Source organism: Erythrolamprus reginae, chromosome 2 (assembly GCF_031021105.1).
Source record: "Erythrolamprus reginae isolate rEryReg1 chromosome 2, rEryReg1.hap1, whole genome shotgun sequence".
In the NCBI taxonomy this organism is placed as follows: Eukaryota; Metazoa; Chordata; class Lepidosauria; order Squamata; family Dipsadidae; genus Erythrolamprus; species Erythrolamprus reginae.
In genome coordinates, this window is record NC_091951.1 from 232,796,517 (window position 1) to 232,815,936 (window position 19,420).

The following is a 19,420-nucleotide window of genomic DNA, read 5'->3' on the forward strand; positions in this document are numbered from 1 at the left end:
ATAAAAATAAAAATAGACACCCAGTTTAAAGTAACCAGTTTCCCAACTTGTACAAAATCAGATACAATGAAATATGAAAGCACACGCTTCACGGAAACTGAACAATTTCTGACTTTCTTTTAAATCCAATTTTGCATTTTTGGTTCTAAAATATCCATTGTATCATATCGCTATAGTTTTTATTCTTCCTGTAATGGGAGAATTCAAAATATTGGAAACAGGATTAGGTAGACATAGGACAAGTAGTCATTAGGCTTCATTTAGAGTTCATTTAGTGACTGTTGAAAGTTACAATGGCACTGAAAATAGGAACTTATGACCACTTTTCAAACTTATGACCTTTGTATCAATCTCTTGATCATGTAATCAAATTGAGATGTTTGGCAATTGGTTCATACTTATGACCACTGCTGTGTCCCAAGTTCATATAAAGCCCTTCATGGCATAGGACCAGATTATCTCCGAGACCGCCTTCTGCCGCACGAATCCCAGCGACCGGTGAGATCCCACAGAGTTGGCCTCCTTAGGATCCCGTTAACCAAACCATGTCGGCTGGTGGGACCTAGGGGAAGAGTCTTCTCTGTGGGAGCCCCGACCCTCTAGAATCAGCTCCCCCCAGAGATTCTCACTGCCTCCACCCTCCTTGCCTTCCAAAAGAGCTTAAAAATTCATCTTTGCCGCCAGGCTTGGGACATTTACATCTTCCCCCTGATCAATGAATGTTTCAAGTATGAGTGTTGAATAATTGGTTTGATAGGTTTTACTTTCTTGTAATAGAATTTAATGGTTGTTTTTAATGTAGTATTAATTGGATTTATATGATTGTTCGCGTTTTTGTAAATGCTGTGAGCTGCCTCGAGTCCTCGGAGAGGGGCGGCATACAAATCCAAATAAATAAATAAATAAATAAATAAATAAATAAATAAATCTGATAATCTACTGCAACCGTTTGAAAAGCAAAATCAATGCTGAAGCCAAATTCATTTAACGACCATGTTAATAACTTATCACATACAGTTAACAACAATGGCCAAAAAAAGGTAGTAAAATGTGTCAAAACTCACTTAACAAATGTCTCACTTAACAGCTGAAAATTTGGGATCAATCCTGGTCATAAGTCGAGAACCATCTTTATAGCCCACGGACCAGCACTGACCAATCCGGTTTTGTGACATTATTGTAATGGCACCAGCGAGTGGCTACCGGTTCTTGTGAACTAGTCCGAAGTGTGAGAAACCCAGTTGGCGATAAAATACCAAGGCAAAACAAGGCAAGGCAACAGGAAGAAATGGTTACACCGGATATTTCTATTTGGGAGCAAATGTTATTTATTTAGCCTGCTCTGTGTCATATACATTTATTTATTTATTTATTTAGACTGGTCTATATCATATACATGGCATATACATGGACATTCTAATTTTTTAAGTTTCACCTGTAGCATGACACGATACTAGATTAGAGTTAGACCAGCTGGACATGCAAATCTAGATTCTCAATACAAAGTTATGGGCTTTCTTAACTTAATTTTGATTTTTCATATTATATGGGCTTAGTTGTCAAAATCTTTTCAAAACCAGTTTCTGTGAAAATTTGATGGGCTTAAAAGACCATACATTTAAAAACCATACATTTCATTAGGGGTTTAACGTAGATTTGGCTGCTCCATCTTATTCTTACTAATTGAAAGTTCTAGGTTCCTACAGAGGGACCCAGGTGCTCAGTGAGGAGTTCAGAACTTTTTTGGACAGGCATTTAAACTAGGTAAAGGGGACAGAGATGTAACTGACGTGGATGATTTCTGTCCCCGATCAATGATGATAAATCAGTTGCTTGAAGTTTATGAAAAGAGAGCTGTAAATAAAATAGATGTAGTTGTTGATGATAAGGGGAAAACTAATAATGATAATAATGTTCTTAGGGTAATGTGCACGAGTGCTCGAAGCTTGAGCAACAAGCTCTGTGAGTTAATGGCCATAATTAGTGTTGGGCGAACCGAAATCGCAAAGTTCGGGTTCGTACCAAACTTTGTGAAATTCGGTATGCCGAACCCAAATCCGAACTTTTCCAAAGGTTCGGCAAAAGTTTGGGTTCAGGAGCATGCCGAGAAACGCCGTCGCCTGGCTGCCACCTTCCGAAACAGCAGGGGCGCTTCTTGCCGTTCTCCCGAATGCCAAGGCCGGAAGTTCGGCAAAAGTTCGGGTTCAGGTTCAGGAGAATGCCAAGAAGCGCTACTGGCCAGCTGTCACCTTCCCAGAAGAGCCAGGGAGCTGTCGGCCAGTCAGGAGGTGCAAACGGAGGTGGGGAATCCCAATAGGAGATTCCAGGGGTGGAGGTTTGACGTCACGGAGACATCCTTCCTGGAGTCCCCGTTTCGGCCGCCCAGGAAAGACGTCTCCGTGACGTCAAAGCTCCGCCCCTGGAATCCCCTATTGGGATTTCCCACCTCCGTTTGCGCCTCTTGACCGGCCGACAGCTACCCAGCTCTTCTGGGCAGGTGAAAAATATTCTAGTCTGTGGAGTCAAAGCAATCCTGTAGCTTTAGCTTAGCCTCTTCAATCCAAGTCTTCACTGATTTAATTGTTGGTTTTGTGGCTTTAAATCTTTGTAAGCAGATAGAAAATGCATCATGCAATGATCAGAGTGGCTCACAGCTGCTCTTGGTTTTTAATGGAAATTGGGTTCCGGAAGGCTGACACCTAGAGTTAAAACCTAATGGTTGTCTGTAGTTTACTAAGCATATCTCTCCTCAATGCAGCAGCCACATTGATTCTGTTGTAGTTCCACCCTTTGATTTTCTGTTAATTGTTCTTTCTGACCTCTTTAGCCATTCATTTCCTCCTTGTCTCTGAAAACCCCCTCTAAATCCTGCTCACCTACCTCTTTCACAAAAACCTCCATCACTGCACTATTTTGATGAAAGACTTGAGCAAGAACCCAATTCTTCTCTCCTTCTGTTTGGTCCTTTCTGAACTTTTATTTCTATTACTCTTTTCATCCTGTACATCAATGACCTCTGCGATAATATCGCAAGCAACTGTGTGCTTTTTGCCGACGATGTGAAACTTTTCAACACCACTGACAACACACTCACTCTCCAAAAAGACCTCGACTTTGTCTCAGATTGGTCTAACACCTGGCAACTTCAAATATCAACCAACAAATGCTCTACCCTCCACATCGGCAAAAAGAATCCAAACCACATATATGAACTGAATAAACAAATTCTCTCAGCCAACCCACACTCAGTAAAAGACCTTGGAATACTAATAACAAATGACCTAAGTGCTAAAGCCCACTGCAACAATATCGCCAAAAAGGCTTCCAGAGTTGTTAACCTGATCCTACGTAGCTTCTGCTCTGGCAATCTCTCACTACTGACTAGAGCCTACAAAACTTATGCCAGACCCATTCTCGAATACAGCTCATCTGTCTGGAACCCACACCACATCTCAGACATCAACACTCTCTAAAACGTCCAAAGGTATTTCACCAGAAGAGCCCTTCACTCCTCCACTCGAAACAGAATACGCTACGAAAATAGACTAACTATCCTGGATCTTGAAAGCTTAGAACTGCGGCGCCTAAAACATGATTTAAGTATGGCCCACAAGATCATATGCTGCAACGTCCTTCCGGTCAACCACTACTTCAGCTTCAACAGCAACAACACAAGAGCACACAACAGATTCAAACTTAATATTAACCGCTCCAAACTTAACTGTAAAAAATATGACTTTAACAATCGAGTTGTCGAAGCGTGGAACTCATTGCCGGACTCAGTGGTGTCAGCCCCCAGCCCCCAACATTTCTCCCTAAGACTCTCCACGATTGACCACTCCAGGTTCCTAAGAGGCCAGTAAGGGGCGTACATAAGTGCACTGATGTGCCTATCGTTCCCTGTCCAATTGTCTTTCCTTATCTCATATATCATATATTTTCTCTCCATTCCTTCTACTTCTCTTCTTTCTTACTTTCTATCTTTATTTATATTACTTAATGTCTATTCTATTTCATATGTATTGTATATTGGACAAAGAATAAATAAATAAATAAATAAATATTAGTATGTTTAATAAGCTATGTCTAGTAATTCTGAGATTGGGCGCAGCAGCAGGCAAGTCTAGCATCAGTGAACCTTTATAAAAAGGAATTAAACTATTTTTGGGCAGTTAGGTTTTTGATAGAGCTGCAGAGGTGCAGAGAAACTGATCCTTGTGAGAGACTTCTTTTGAAGTTGCCTGCAAGAATGAATCAAACAACCTATCTAACCTATAAAATGGAATATAATAAATTGCAACCTTCAAGAACCAGATCAAATACTAGAACCCGCTATTTCAAGCCACTTACACATTGCCACATCACAGCTGTTTAATTGCAATTTTATTTGTGTAAACAAATGTACAATTGCCTCTCACTTATTAAAAACTTAGATCTCTATAGTAATTAAAATTCTTAAGTTATACAGTTGAGTATTTGGCTAGTAGTCAACATAAAGTACACTTACAACTATATAATATTAAAAGAATCATGCATAATATGGAAGTGGCTAATAATTACTTTTAAAAGGTCAATCCATTTACTAATTTCTCTCATTTTCTAAGAGCCCAGCCACCTAAGTCTTGTCCAAGGAATGCATCGGAAGACCCCAGTTCTCAATATTATTAATAGGAAGAATTGATATATGTTATTTGTTTCATAAATTATTTAGAGTAAAGAACTAATATACGTTATTGCGTTTTATGGATTCCTCTGCTGAATATTCAGCAGGACAATAGGGTCCCTCTACCCATGGCTGACAAGTGTATTTAGCTATATATTCCATGACTTCAAACAGAGCCTTCCTGGCCTTGTTAATTTTCTCTGTGGTCTCTTTCATGAAGCCACTGGGAAGATCCTGGAAGGATGTGGCAGTAGAGAGGACAGCTTGTAGCTCTGTTAAATCACACTGAGCCTGTTGGACTTTTTGTTGAAGATGTTCAGGAAGGCTCTGCAGGTTGGTTAAAACATTCTGGCAGACCTCCTGCATCTTCTGTGCAACAGTGTAGGATGTGGCTAGAGAATGGGATTCCATCTGTTATGAAAGAAATGAACAAAAAGATCTGTTAATTGAACATCATAGGTGTTCATCTATGGCAGGGGTAGGCAAAGTTGGCTCTTCTATGACTTATGGACTTCAACTCCCAGAATTCCTGAGCCAATCATGCTAGCTCAGGCATTCTGGGAGTTGAAGTCTACATGTCATAGAAGAGCCAACTTTGCCTACCCCTGATCTATGGGATTATCTGAAGGGAGGGAGGGGGTGGGGAGAGAGATTGACAGACGGACATAGGGCAACTGAATATTCTTGTTTATGCATGGAGACACCATTGTTGATTGCTGTTCCCTTGATTTCAGCCATGCAGTACATGCCAGGTGGCAGAATTCAAATCTCCTCCCTCTTTTCTTCCTCAAACAATTTTCTGTATGTTGTGTATGTTCTATAAAGGATCTTTGACCCAGCTCTTCATCTTAGCCTTTTCATATATCCTGAGAAACACACCAACTCTCTTCTGGATCTGGGAATAATTTTTGCATAAATATATACCGTAGTTTGTTTAATAATGTTGCAAGATCCAATTTGCGTCAGCCACTGGGGATAAAGATTTAGTCCAGTGTTGGCGAAACTTTTTTGATCCGGGTGCCAAAAGGATGCGCTTGCGGGTGATAGGGCGCGTGTGTGTACCCACACCTGTAATGCAATGCTCTCCCCACACCCCGCATGCACACAACCCCCCCTGCGCTGCCCTTCCACATATGCGGACAGGCCTCACTGAAGCCTCCGGACTTCCAATAGGCTTTTAGGGCCTTTTTTTGCCCTTGCCCAGGGTTCAGAAAAGCCTCCTGAAGCCTGGAGATGACAAAAAAACAGGCCAGGAGGCTTTGTTCCAGTTTTTGCTGGAGCAAAATGGCTTCAGGAGGCTTTCCTGAACTCTGGGGAGAGCAAAAACGGCCATAAAGAAGGCACGAATCCCAGCAGCCAATTAGGTCCCACAGAGGTGGCCTTCTCCAGGTCCTGTCGACCAAACAATGTCGGTTGGCAGGACCCAGGGTTGGCAGGACCCAGAGGAAGAGCCTTCTCTGTGGTGGCCCCGGCCCTCTGGAATCAACTCCCTCTAGAGATTCGACCAGCCCTCACTCTCCTCGCCTTCCATAAAATGTTGAAGACCCACTTTTGTCGCCAGGTGTGGGGATAATTACCACCTTTCCCCCTCTTTTTAATTATGTTTTTGGCCTTACTGTATGATAGAGTAGGTTGAATGTGTGTGATTGCATAGTTAGGGATTTTATTATGTTATTAATACTTGCTTAAATTGATTTAATTTTTATTATTGGATTTGTAATGTATTGTACTACTGTTATGCTGTGAGTCGCCTTGAGTCTTCGGAGAGGGTGGCAGACAAATCTGATAAAGTATAAACTGTAACTAAACTATAAATATCAGCGGACCAGCGGGACCGAACTGACTGAGGGCAATGCCTCACGTGCCGTCAGAAATGGCTTCGCATGCCACCACATGTGCCATAGGTTCGCCATCCCTGATTTAATCTATTTAATAATGAATAATAATTGTCTAGGTTTACCCAGTATGCCTAGCCACAAACCATTGTCAAGGCAGAATCTTCACTGAGCAATGGCCATTCCCTATTTTTTTAGTATCTTCAAAAGATGAATCATTCTCATGCTGAGATACCTCTGTCTGATTGGCTCCATTGCTCTGATCCTGCTTAGGTTCTCCTTTGTACCATTCCTTCCACATTTGGTACATTTTTTCGTGACCTCGGTGAACTTTGTAGTCCAATTCCTCCTTGGTATATTTTAACTACAAAAAAGCAGGAAAAAAAATAAAGGAAAATGGAAAAAAAAATCATGCACTCAAGCCTAGTGTTTTGCGTTTGGCATCATAACTACAGTTTTGGCTCAAAGGCCAGAGCTATACATTCCCTACTCTTATCATAAGAGCCACGGTGGCGCAGTGGTTAGAATCTAGAACTGCAGGCTATTTCTGACGGCTGCTTGTGATCTGCCAGATTGAATCTTACCAGCTCAAAGTTGATTTAGCCTCCGAAGCTGGTAAAATGAGGACCTAGTTTTTTGGGGGGCAAAATTCTGAGGGTAGTAATAGCTATTGCTATCTTCAATTATCCAGAAAAATCTCTTAAGGAACTTCCATCAAGTTTATTCAGGAAGTATAGGTAGTCCTCGACCTATAAGTATTCGTTTTGTGACTGTTCAAAGTTACAACAGCACTGAAAAAAGTGATCTACACTAGGACCTCACACTTGCAATCATTGTGGTATCCCCACAATCATGTGATTAAAATTCAGGCACCTGGCAATTGATATCTATTTATGGTGGTTGCAGCACTCAGGTTATGGGTTTGCCATTTACAACCTTTCCAGCCAGCTACTGAGCAGCAAAGGCAATGGGGGGAGCCAGATTTGTTTAATGATCATGTGATTCACTTAACAATTGCAGTAATTCAGTTAACCACCATGGCAAAAAAAAAGACTGTAAAATCAGGTGTGATTCATCTTACTTAGCCACAGAAATGTTGGTCCCAATGGTGTTTATAAATTGAGGATTACACAGAGGTGGAAGCACTTAACAAATTCAGAGAGTGAATGGTGAAACTGATTATTTTAACCAAACAAAAGACTTTGTCTAGCTTTGTTCCTATTGGAGAACACACTGGACTTTTTGCTTGAAACTGAAAGGTACGAAACTTTAACTTTGCGACTTGATGAGTGCTTATACTACTGAGAACTGTTTATAATTATAGAAATGTTGTGTGTTTTTAATCTTAGAGTAAAAGGCCACAATGACATATTGTGTATATTGATCTTACAGTAAAAGATTAAAAGGCTAATTTTGTACTTATATCTGAAAGTCAGAAATTACTCTATTTTTTCTTGTTTTTCTGCATTATTTTGACTTTTTTTCTGAACCATTCTTTCCTAGTCATTCTATGCTTCTGTAATACTTTTTCTTTCTTTATATATGATCTCTTATTGAAATGTAATAGTTTTTTTTTTAAAGAAAATATTTTCCCCCAACAGACAAAATAAAAAAGAACCAGTGCACAATCAGCTGGGCATTTTTTCTTCATTATATAATTGCGGTAGCCTTTCACATTAGCATTAATAAACAAGGCTCATTTTGGCCTGGGAACCTCAGAGGGCATTGCTAGTGGTCTTCTAACATGACCAGTAGTTGTAGTGAATATTTGTGTTGGGGGGGGATGTTACTATTGGACAGAGGATTAAAGGAACAAATTGGAACTTCAAGCTTTGCAGATGTTTAAAGCATCCACCTCACCTTTTAAAATTCCTCCAGTGAGAGAAAATACTTAAATCTCTTTCAGCTTTGGATATTCCATTCCTCAAGCCCCATAAATGACACCCCCCCCAAAAAAATTGGCATATGTCCACTCATATTCCAGAGATACATGGATTTTCATCTGTCCTGGGGTCAGAGATTTACTTAAGTCACTTAGAATTGAATTTTTCTTTACAGTAGTGAACTGCCCTAAAGCAGTCTCAACTTGGTATCTTGCAAGTATCTTACACCACATCTCTCATCCTCTCCCAGACACGGCCAGATTAGAAAAGCTGGAAAACTATTTTTGGAAGAGTGCTTCAAAAGTTTCTACCAATGCTCCTGCCTATTCCTCGAATAGAAATCAGACCATTAAAATGTACTAAGGTCGTGTGAAGAGTTCCAAACAAGCAATTATTCTGGAGTTATATTAACAAGCAATATTGAACTCATTTTCAACACTGCTTTCTAATAAAAAAGTCAGCAGCCTGAATTTGCCATTAATCCTTCCAGGTGAGTATTCTGCGCTCACTTAAGATCAGAGGATACAAGACACTGCACTACATTGTTGCATGACTTGAACCAAAATGGCCATGCCAAATGGAGATTATACTGTATAATTACAATCCAGCACATCTGGAAAGCATCAAATTGGGGAACGTAGCAGAATTTTATTTATTAATGAAAAGGTTGAATCCACATGAAGTCAAGCAGGAAGAACCTATGCACAAAAGATGAGCAGATTTGCTATAATACAAGAAAATGTTGATGTTTTTTCCCCCATTCTGAATCTCATTAATGGATAACGTAGGTCTGTGTTTCTCAACCTTGGAAACTTTGATTTGATTTTCTGGATTTCAATTTCTGCAATTCTTAGCAAAGGCCATCCTATCTGGAAGTTAAATTTCTTAACATCTTCAATGCTAAGAAAGATTGCTGTAGATAGACTGTTAAGCAATAATCCAAGTGGAAGACACAATGCACAGTCCCTAAAAACAGCACTGCAGGCAGACTACCTGGTTAACATATACATTGTGCAAAGCCCTTATTTTTAGACCAAATCCAAATCTACATAACTCAATCCAGCTGCTCATTAACCTTTTACTGGATACTAATGGTAGAACAAGATTTAGACACAGGAATATTTATATCCTGCCTTTATCATTTTCATAAGTAACTCAAGGCAGTGAACATACCCAATACTTTCTTCTAATTTCCCTACAACCATCACCCTGTGAGGTGGATTGGGCTCAGTCTGGGTATCGCCCTCCCCAGGCATTGAGTTATGGGTGTGGGCACTCGCAGATGCACGATAACGCGCATGCATGCTCTATTGGCACATGAGGGGGAAAAGGTTCGCCATCACTGCTTTATAGAAAACAGTCTGCCTCCAGTCCATGGCTGAATCAATGTCCCTGAGTTCAGCTGCTTGGGCTATTTGCTAAAGAGACCATTCAGCAACTTACATGGTCCAATAAAGTCTGACTATTCACCCTTTCCTTTTATTTCCCAAACATAGCACAGAATGACTGAGTTTCTTACCAAGTAAAAGAGCTGTTCAAGCTGGAGCAATGCCTGCTCTGCACCCAGTTTGATCTTTATCCGAGAATGCTGGTAGGCTCGACTACAGAGCTTCATCGACAAGGAACTCAGGCGCCTGTAGTAACTTGGCTCTCCTTCCTGATTTTCAAGAGAGGCTGCTCCAGAGCGGTCCGAAAATGCAATGGCAACTAAACAAACAACAATTAGATCAAAAGAGATCCCCATTCACAATCCCTGAGCTAATATTATCAGTCAGTTCATTTCACAAATAACATTCCTCACAACTAGGTTTCCGAGAAATTTTAGCTAGTAGTCACTTTAGACCTCAAATAAATCCCCGTTGATTAAGCTTTGGGGAAATCTGAGCTATACTTCGAATAACTAAAAAAAAAAAAGATTTCAATTCCTCTCCCTCATTGTTAATAATATTTAATTGAGGAAGTGAGGGGATTATTTTAGCACATGTACTACAATTTGGTGAGGAACCACAAAGAGATCAGCTTTGGCCCAGACTCCTTTTCACTGCCCTCCCTTCCCCAGCACTACACTATTATTACATTTTAGTGTAGTGAACCTAACCTTTATGCCGTGTAAAAATAAGATCGATAGGCTTTGTGAAACTGTTCAGTTAGATTTTGCGAAAGAGGGCAAGATGTTAAAATACAACCCTTTTGGTGGAGATGGGTAGGTATATACATTTGATCAATAAATAAATTGATCTGTACCAGGCTCCCTATCAATCATCTGCCACACTTTAGGATAGTGTTGCTCAACCTCAGAACTTTTAAGATGTGTGGTCTCTAACTCCCAGAATTCTGTGGAATGCTGGCTAGGGAATTATGGGAAATGGAGTCCACAATCGGAAAAATTGCTGAGATTAAGAAACACTGCTTTAGAATGTTTTTCATAAAGTCAGAGCATTCATTTCATAAGCCTGATAAGCGTGTACTTTTGTTTGTTAAAATGTGACCCAATTTTTTAAAAAGTAAAGCATTTCATTTTTTGTGACCTAAGGCTTACACCAAAATTGAATGCCCGATGAGTGATAGTGATGACTTGTTATGGCCTTGAACTTTTTAGATTGGGGGTTAGAAATGCCCATGCCTTTCATTTAGGTTAGGTGACAATAAGTTTTCAATAGTCTCCATAACAGATGAGAAATAACAGATACTCTTTTCACTGAAGTCTTCAACCTAACCTTTGCATATGTCTTAAAATCAGCTGTAACAAGGAGGATAAGCTGGAAAGAGGATCGATAGAGGGATTTGGAAGAAATGGGATTAGGTTAAGTCATGGATGATTGAATATGGTTTGTTGAATAAGCCACAAATACTGGCTCATCATATCAGTTGGGTCTTTCAGATTTCACATCACTCACTGACCAGCAAGAGCTCTCTAGGCAAGAGATTTTCAGAATTAACAGCACTCAATTTTAAGAAAAATGAGCTACAAAATATTAGCTTCCATGGTTTTTAAAAATAACTAATCTAATCTGTTTAACATACTTAAGTCCTTGGAGAAGGGCAGCATACAAGTCTAAAATATAATAATAATAATAATAACAACAATAACAATAATATGTCCCAACGCTTACTTCTGACATATTTTCAATATTGTATATCTTTACTAGGCCAGCATATGCATTCTTGGTCTACTTTTCCTAGCTAATGACTTTCAGATGTTTTAAACTTTACTCAAATGAATAAGTTTTTAAAACTGAATGAATGAAAGAAGAAATACTGTTAGTTGGTTAACTATCTCAGCTATTGTATACATTTGGATTAAAAAATTAACTGTTTTACAGTTTTAGAATTATATGCCATCCAGAGTCACTTGGCAGAGATAGATAGCTGTAGAAATAAAAGAAGTAAATAAATTTACAGGTTAAACTTATTAAAAATGTGGATAATCAAGAGAGGGAACGGCATAGTCTTACAAAATTCCTCATCCGTGATTGGCAGAAAGTGCTCTAATAAGTCATCCGATTTGAAGATAATCTTGTCAACACTACTGGCCATCATCTGTGCCATGTCGATATCCATAATGGTGTCCACAGCATTCCTCGCTGAACACAAGGTTACTTCCACGCTCTCCGCGGCACCTTCGATACTTATATCTAGCATGGTATCCATAATGTCCTTTACTTCAGTTAATTTGGTATAAATAGATTGAATGGCATTTGTCATGATCTGGCAGTGAGAATCCAAAAAGAGAAGAATGAAGAAAATTGACAGAATTAAGCACCAGCGCATATATACTGTATCTTCCTCTCTAAATTTGGGTTACTGTGTTCCCCCAAAATAAGACCCTGTCTTATATTGTTTTGAACCCTGAAATAAGCGTTTGGCCTTATTGCCAATCGGTCAAAAGCCCGATTATCAGGGGATGTCTTATTTTGGGGAAAACAGGGTATGTGTCATTTTTGCATCCAGTTTGAATTTTATTTCTTCAGTTTGCTTTTAGTGCAGCAATTACGTTTAAAAAACAACAACAGCAACAAATATACAGATAGTCCTAAACCTACAACCACAATTGAGCCCAAATTTCCATTATCTAAGCAAGGCAGTTAAGCGAGTTTTATCCCATTTTACATCTTTTGCCATAAAAGTTAAGCAAATTATGTAGTTAAGTGAAACTGACAATGACATTGTCATATGTCAGCTGGTAAGATTAGAAATTGTGATCACACAAGACACAGACAGTGCAACTGTCATCTATACATGCCAATTGCCAAGCACCCAAATTTTGATCATGCAACCATGGGGATGTTGTAATGGTCATTAATTGTAAAAACCTCTTAAGCTACTTTTTTCAGTGCCATTATTAACTTGGAATGGGCACTAAATGAATGGTTGTTAAGTAGAGGACTATCTGTGCACAAACCAAATTGATTAGCATGTTCTAGGAATACTGAGCAATGGGTCAGGGTAAGAAATGAAACAAAGATTCCCAAGAAATAACTTTTATTCATGAAAATACCTGCAAAGCCAGTCAAATGGTTTATAAATCTGGAACTCAATTACAGTACCCTGCTAATAGGAGTAATGATGCTGCTGAACCTAGGGAGCGCATGTCAAATATGGCATGTTTTGGGTAACACACAAGTGTTTACCAACACCTAACAACTATTCTCAAAAGCACATGCTGTTCTCATGCAATTATCTGACATCTTGGGAGCTGCATGAGAATGGGGGTATGTGTGCGTTGCCATCTAGCCTCTGGAGGTTGTGCGAGGGGGCCACGCTTTTGCACAACCTCTGGAGGCTCTAAAAATCAGGCAAGTATCAGATAGTTTTCAGAAGCCACAGAACCTACACAAAAAAAGAATGTGAGGCCTCGTGTGATCTGGAGCTGCCTCAGATAGGCTGCAGAAAAAACACCACCTGAAGGTAAATGACATGGCAGATTCTGAGGAATCGCACAATTGTTTGATACTTTTCAAAATATGTAAAAAATTCTTTCTCATGTGTTTTTGTGTGACACACACACGTAAGAGTCCCCCTCTGAGGGAGATAGGCAATTCAGAAATGTGAATAAATAAAATAAAAACGTTAACTGATTTCCAAAATTTTGACATGCCAAGCCCAAACGTTTTACCCTCACATAGACCCTACTAAACATAAGGGGCTGTTTTACATTTTTTATAAAAAAGGCAAAAAAACATTTTAAAATGTTTGCTGGAGGAATCCTACTAGTCCAAAAATTTGGAAGGTGAAATATTTAAAGGAGAAAATAAAATGTCTTTTTTTCCCACCCACAGGAAGAAAAGGCTGGTTGGCATTTCAGCATGACCTGGTTGGTTCAGCACCTGCTGATAACAGCTATGTCTGAAATCCATTCTCATGAAGTTGATCACTTATCTCTTGTACTGACTATAGTAGAGAAAGAGAATTTGTGGTCTTCTAAGTCTTGCTGAATTACAGTGCCCTGCATCCTTCACATTCCCTGTCCTAAGGACGTTGGGAGTTTGAAATTCAATGAAATGTAAAATGTCACATGTTGGTTACATGAATCTACACAGATAGATATGATATTTATATTTATGATATTTATATTTATTTATTTATTTACTTACTTACTTATTTATTTATTCCAAAACGGAGTCAGAGCTGCTAACAGGTAAGATAGTAAACAATAGGGAAATAGGGAAATAGAACAATCAGATTAAAATCAATAATATAATAAAACAATATCCTAAAAGAACCATACATACACTGCAGTCAATCTAATATTATGGAAGGTCAAGTGATTACCTGGTCCACCGTCTGTTGCATAATAGGATATTTGTGTTGTAGCCTGTAAAGATTCCTACAGGCAAACATATTTGCAAAAGAAACTGTAAACAGTAAACATGAAAGAAAGATTTGATTACTTAAAAGATTCCCAGTTATGTTCAAGAACTGGATTCTAGTTGCATTTGGTTTTTATGCTACTTAGAATTTACAAAATGCCTATATTGATTTATGCTGCAGTGCAATGATACAAAGGAAAGTGATCACATAAAAGTGGGATTTATTTATTATTTATTTATTTATTCGATTTTTATGCCGCCCTTCTCCTTAGACTCAGGGTGGCTTACAACATGTTAGCAATAGCACTTTTTTAACAGAGCTAGGCTATTGCCCCCACAATCCGGGTCCTCATTTTACCCACCTCGGAAGGATGGAAGGCTGAGTCAACCTGATGAGATTTGAACCGCTGATCTTCAGATCTACAAGTCAGCTTCAGTGGCCTGTAGTACTGCAGGATTACAATGCTATGCACTCATTTAGGTAAAGGGTGGGTTCTAACTTACCTCGCTGCCATTCGTTTCCTCCTGTGCCATGTGGGCGTGTGCGTGCAAAGCGCACGGGCCCAAAATTTGCAAAATATTTTTTAAAAGCCAAAAACAAGATGGCGGCCCATGTGCAGTGCCAGAAACTTGGCTTCTGCGGAAAGCAATAGACATCACAATCTCTGGAACGTTTTTAATTTTTTTTATTGTACTAAGCCACAGTAATTCATCTGTTTTGTCCATGACCTTGTAATAGGTCTGTATTGTTCTTCACACCCACCCACCCCGGAACTTTAATCCCAGAGAGTAGAAAGTAGGGAACTCAGTCTCGGAAAAGTTCTGGTTCCTCTTGGATTTTGAGATACCGTAAATTGCAAGATACACATGAAAGGGGAGAATTTTATTAATCAGTAATAGAAGATTCTCTCCCCTCTCCCACCCACTCTCAATTAATAAAGATCAGAAACTATATTGCAAAGACCAGGCACTATTCAAAGATGTCTCCGTGGTCATGTGGCCGGCATGACTAAACACCAGAGGCACACTGTTACCTTCCCACGTAAAGTGGTCCCTATTTTTCCACTTGCATTTTTTATATGCTTTCAAAGTGCTAGGTTGGCAGAAGCTGGGACAAGTAACAGGAGCTCATCCTATTATGCGGTACTAGGGATTCGAACCGCTGAACTGCTGACCTTTCGATCGACAAGCTCAGTGTCTTAGCCATACATCCCTACTGACAATCTCAAAAGCCATACATTGGAAAACCAAGCCAAAAGGATGAAGAATGACATGGCAAAGAATAGTGTGGAGTGAGCCTACCAGCTATGACCAATTACTTACGTTGAGGTTCAAATATGTCGAGAAGAGGCTCTGTGCTTCTTGCAATATTCTTCACACCCGTCTCTGCCATCTCAAAGACTGCTTGGATAGCTGGATGAGACTGCTTGGCAAAAGTATAGGTAGACGAAACCCACTCATAAGTAGAACCAATTAATGGCACATCAGCAAACTTTCGGATGGCACACTAAGAAATAAGATACCATAGAGTCACCATCTTGCTGGATCGCAGAACAGCTCTACCTTGCTCAACTGCAGTTAGATCATATTTTCAATGAAGCTATGATTCATACTGGTATGTAAAACTGAATAAATAGTAAACCGATACTGCTGAACTTTAGTTTCTCAGCACATTATTGTGAGCTTAAAACCAGTACAATGTAAGAATGTATACTGCTAAAAAAAATAAAGGGAATACTCAAACAACACACCCTAGATCTGAATGAATGAAAAATTCTCACGGAATACTTTGTTCTGTACAAAGTTGAATGTGCACAACAGCATGTGAAATGGATTGTCAATCAGTGTTGCTTCCTAGGTGGACAGTTTGATTTCACAGAAGTTTGCTTTACTTGGAGTTATATTGTGTTATGTAAGCGTTCCCTTTATTTTTTTTGAGCAGTGTATTTAAGGAGTACAAAAGTTTTCCTCAGCATGTTCTTAAGTTCTTTGATAGTTTTACTGTGATTAAACTAGGAGCCTATGGGCCTGCAGATCTTTATAAATCTATGAAATAGATTAGAAAATCCATGCTGGGTTCTATCCTTGTTACAGTTTGATCCTTAAATGGTATCCTGGCTTCTTCCAGTATTGTTCACTTACCTGGTGATCATCTACAATTCTTGTAGGGATTAACTCTGCTCCAGGAGAAGACATGATGATGATAATAATGAGAAGCGGGCAGCACTATAGAGAGACAAGATCCCATGCAGTCACCACAGTAATATATCAAATTACATTACACACAATTTTAGCAGCTTTTGCAGGAGGAGGAAGGCCAATTAAATAAGCAAACAAATAAACCCTACTCTATCTCTATACCTCTAATTAAGCAGTATTTATTCCAAACCTGATCTATTTTCACCACAAGAACATCTGGAGATCTCAGATTTAGCTTCAGCTTTAGCGGTGAGGTCAAAAGATTCCTCACCACTAATATTTGATTCCATACATTTAGCTTACTGTAATGTGATTTGTTTGCTTTGGGCTGATCTTTATTCTTGCACTTTTGCCAACTAGCTGTGTTTGTACAAATTATTCAGGTTTTGATTCTTATTATTTACAAGTCAATAGTTCACGTGTTTTCGACAAAAGTTGTCTATCATTTATGGCAGGGGTGTCCAACCTGGCAACTTTAAGTTTTGTGAGCTTCAACTGCCAGAATTTCTCAGCTAGCCCTGTTTACAAGGGAATTCTGGGAATTAAAGTCCACAAGTCCTAAAGTTGCCAGGTTTGGAGAATCCTGATGTATAGAATGGAAGAAAGTAAAAGCAGTGACACTTTTGGGACAACCCATTTCTAAGACTTACACCATCAACAAAGCAAATATTTTAACCCTGACTCTACAGTTATCAGCATAACTTTCTTTCAAAGTAATCAGAAATTGTTGGCATTTCTGAGCATTACAGGTAGGCCTCAACTTACAATTGAACCCAAAATTTATGTTGTTAAATGAGAAATTTGTTACATGAGTTTTGCCTCATTGTATTACTTTCCTCACCCATTTTGTTAAGCAAATCACTGCATTTCTTAAATTAGCAACACAGTTGTTAAGTGAACCTGGTTTCCCAGCTGACTTTGCTTTTCAGATCAGTTGCATTCACAGACCTGTGCATTTCATTGCAATTTTAAATTCAAATAGGAAAGTCCTTTGTGGAGTTCAGTGAATTCTCTAGCAGGGCCCTTCCTTTGCCACTTTAATCCCAGCAAAGAATTGCAGAAACCTCTAAGGTGATAACCCATTTGATTTAAACCGGTATTTCTGCTTTCCCAACAGCTCCACCCTTTGAATTTTGTAGACCAATGATTTCTTCCCTAGAGGAAAACTAAAGCCTTTCTTTTTCTAAGTAATTTGTCATGCTGGGAATTCTCGAGGTTTGTGGACTTGCAAACCTCCCCCCTCCCCAAAATAATCTAATCAGGAAAGGCCGGTGAACCTGGGTGTGGCTGTGTTAATTTCGTGCAACAAAAGCTATATAGCCACAGAATTTCAGACACAGTATTTTAAGGAGAAAGCAAATAATTCTGCAAAACAAGCTAAAGGGAGAAAAACCCCACCAGGATACAACCAAATATGGCCCCTTTAAAAAAAAACTCAGTGAAAGTTTCTGGGAAATACCTCCTGTCTTAAAATATAGCAAAATTATGTTGGCTCAAGAGCATTTTTGGTGGCATTGTTGCACAATGTAACATCCACACTGCAGAAGGCCAAGATGCTATATCTGACAAAAGTCAAATATTTTAGCAAAACCTAAAACAAAATTAGAAGGATAATTCACCTCTTTCACCAATTCCCAGCATTTGTTATTCAAAAGCACCAAATGCAATTGACTTATCTCTGAATGAGCCATTTCCATTCAACTATCAAGCCTGGGAGACCAACTCTTTGCAAAAAAAATGTATTAGTTTTGCTTTGCAGAGTCACTTAAAAAGAAAACAAAAAGACCAACTTTAAACCACATTTCGGGGGGGGGGGGAGGAAAGCAACTCAGGTTAGTCATACATACCTCAAAGCCAACGATAAAGCCACTTCCGGCCTCAGTGGTCTTTATATACCCATAAAACATGACAAGGCAGAGGCGGGCTATCATTGACTGACAGTTCCGAAAAGCAATCAAAATCTTCTTCCACTGCTGAATGGGAGATAAGCTAATTGTGTTAAGAAAGACAATGGCTGCAATTCTATACTGTACTGTATTCCTTTAACAACCCACAATCAGGTTAAGTAAGAATTGTGTTAACTAGATTTAAAAACATCAAGAGGAGCTGATAGAAAAGGTAACTATAGATTTACAGTGACCATATGGCTATCTTTATTTCAAAAAATACCTGTCCTTTAGATTTTTTTAAAAAAATAATCATATTCTGGGTTTTGCTCTTTCATTGTTCTTCATTCTACAGAGTTATAAACACAAAGAATGAAATGTTTGTATTCTTATTAACCTCTTTCAGATGTATCCCTTTGGTGATTATACAGTACTTTATTTTTTTCCAAGGGGGGGGGGGAGAAATGGAGAAAATGTAGCTAGTAATTTTCTTTTTACTCTGCACCTTTTCCTATCACCACTCTTAAGCAAATCTGGAACAATGTACCATCTGTGCAAAGGACATCTTGTGTGTAACAGTGAATGTATATGCACTTTTCACTTTTAGCCATGAAATTTTATCCTGATTTATCTGCACCTGAGGTTTTGCAATGTTTTCCCGCCTTCATGGAGCTGGGGTGGGTGTGACAACCATGCCTAATACTATTCTTGTCAAATGATTGTCCAATCTGTTTATGAAAATCTTCAGTGATGGAGTGAGCACCCACAACTCAATGGAACCATTGATCAATTCTTCTCCCTGTCAGAAAATGTCTCCTTTCTTCTAGTTTAGATCTCAGATCTAACAAGCTTCCGTCCATTATTTCCTTTCCTGGTACTGTATAGGTAGTCTCTGATTTACAACCAGTTTAATAGCCATTCAAAATTATAATGTACTCAGTTATTTACATCTATCCTCAATGTTACAACCACTGCACTATCTCATGGTCAGATGGTTGCATTTTGAGTGCTGGGCAGCCAAACTTGCATTTACGACTGCTTGTAGTGGCCCATGGTCATGTCATCACATTTGCAACACATTTTGCCATTTTCCAGCAAAACACCTACTGGTTAAAATGGATTTGCACTTACGAACACATGTTTT

At 39.0% G+C, this 19,420-nt stretch overlaps 1 protein-coding gene across 2 annotated transcripts; it reads right to left on the reverse strand.

The window, feature by feature from the left end:
- Positions 1-4,366: 4,366 nt before the first annotated feature.
- LOC139162170 (perilipin-3-like) lies at positions 4,367-18,448 on the reverse strand. 2 transcript variants are annotated; one of them, XM_070742244.1, is made up of 8 exons: positions 18,238-18,448; positions 16,334-16,417; positions 15,515-15,698; positions 14,154-14,236; positions 11,837-12,089; positions 9,901-10,088; positions 6,734-6,862; positions 4,367-5,074 (listed from the first exon to the last, which is right to left on the reverse strand). In XM_070742244.1, the coding sequence occupies exons 1-8, from the start codon at positions 18,319-18,321 to the stop codon at positions 4,721-4,723; spliced, it is 1,359 nt and encodes a 452-aa protein (XP_070598345.1). In that variant the 5' UTR covers positions 18,322-18,448; the 3' UTR covers positions 4,367-4,720. The 2 variants fall into 2 exon arrangements, with proteins under 2 accessions (XP_070598345.1, XP_070598346.1); XM_070742245.1 differs by lacking the exon at positions 18,238-18,448 and adding an exon at positions 18,010-18,128.
- Positions 18,449-19,420: the final 972 nt, after the last annotated feature.

Bases quoted from the DNA above. Each gene is read 5' to 3' on its own strand.
- LOC139162170 (XM_070742244.1), bottom strand. From the start codon at position 18,321: ATGATAGCCCGCCTCTGCCTTGTCATGTTTTATGGGTATATAAAGACC. The intron at 15,699-16,333 runs GTAAGTGAACAA...CTTATTTCTTAG, and splicing joins GAATTGTAGATGATCACCAG to TGTGCCATCCGAAAGTTTGC. The intron at 12,090-14,153 runs GTAATCACTTGA...TCTCACTGCCAG, and splicing joins TGCAACAGACGGTGGACCAG to ATCATGACAAATGCCATTCA.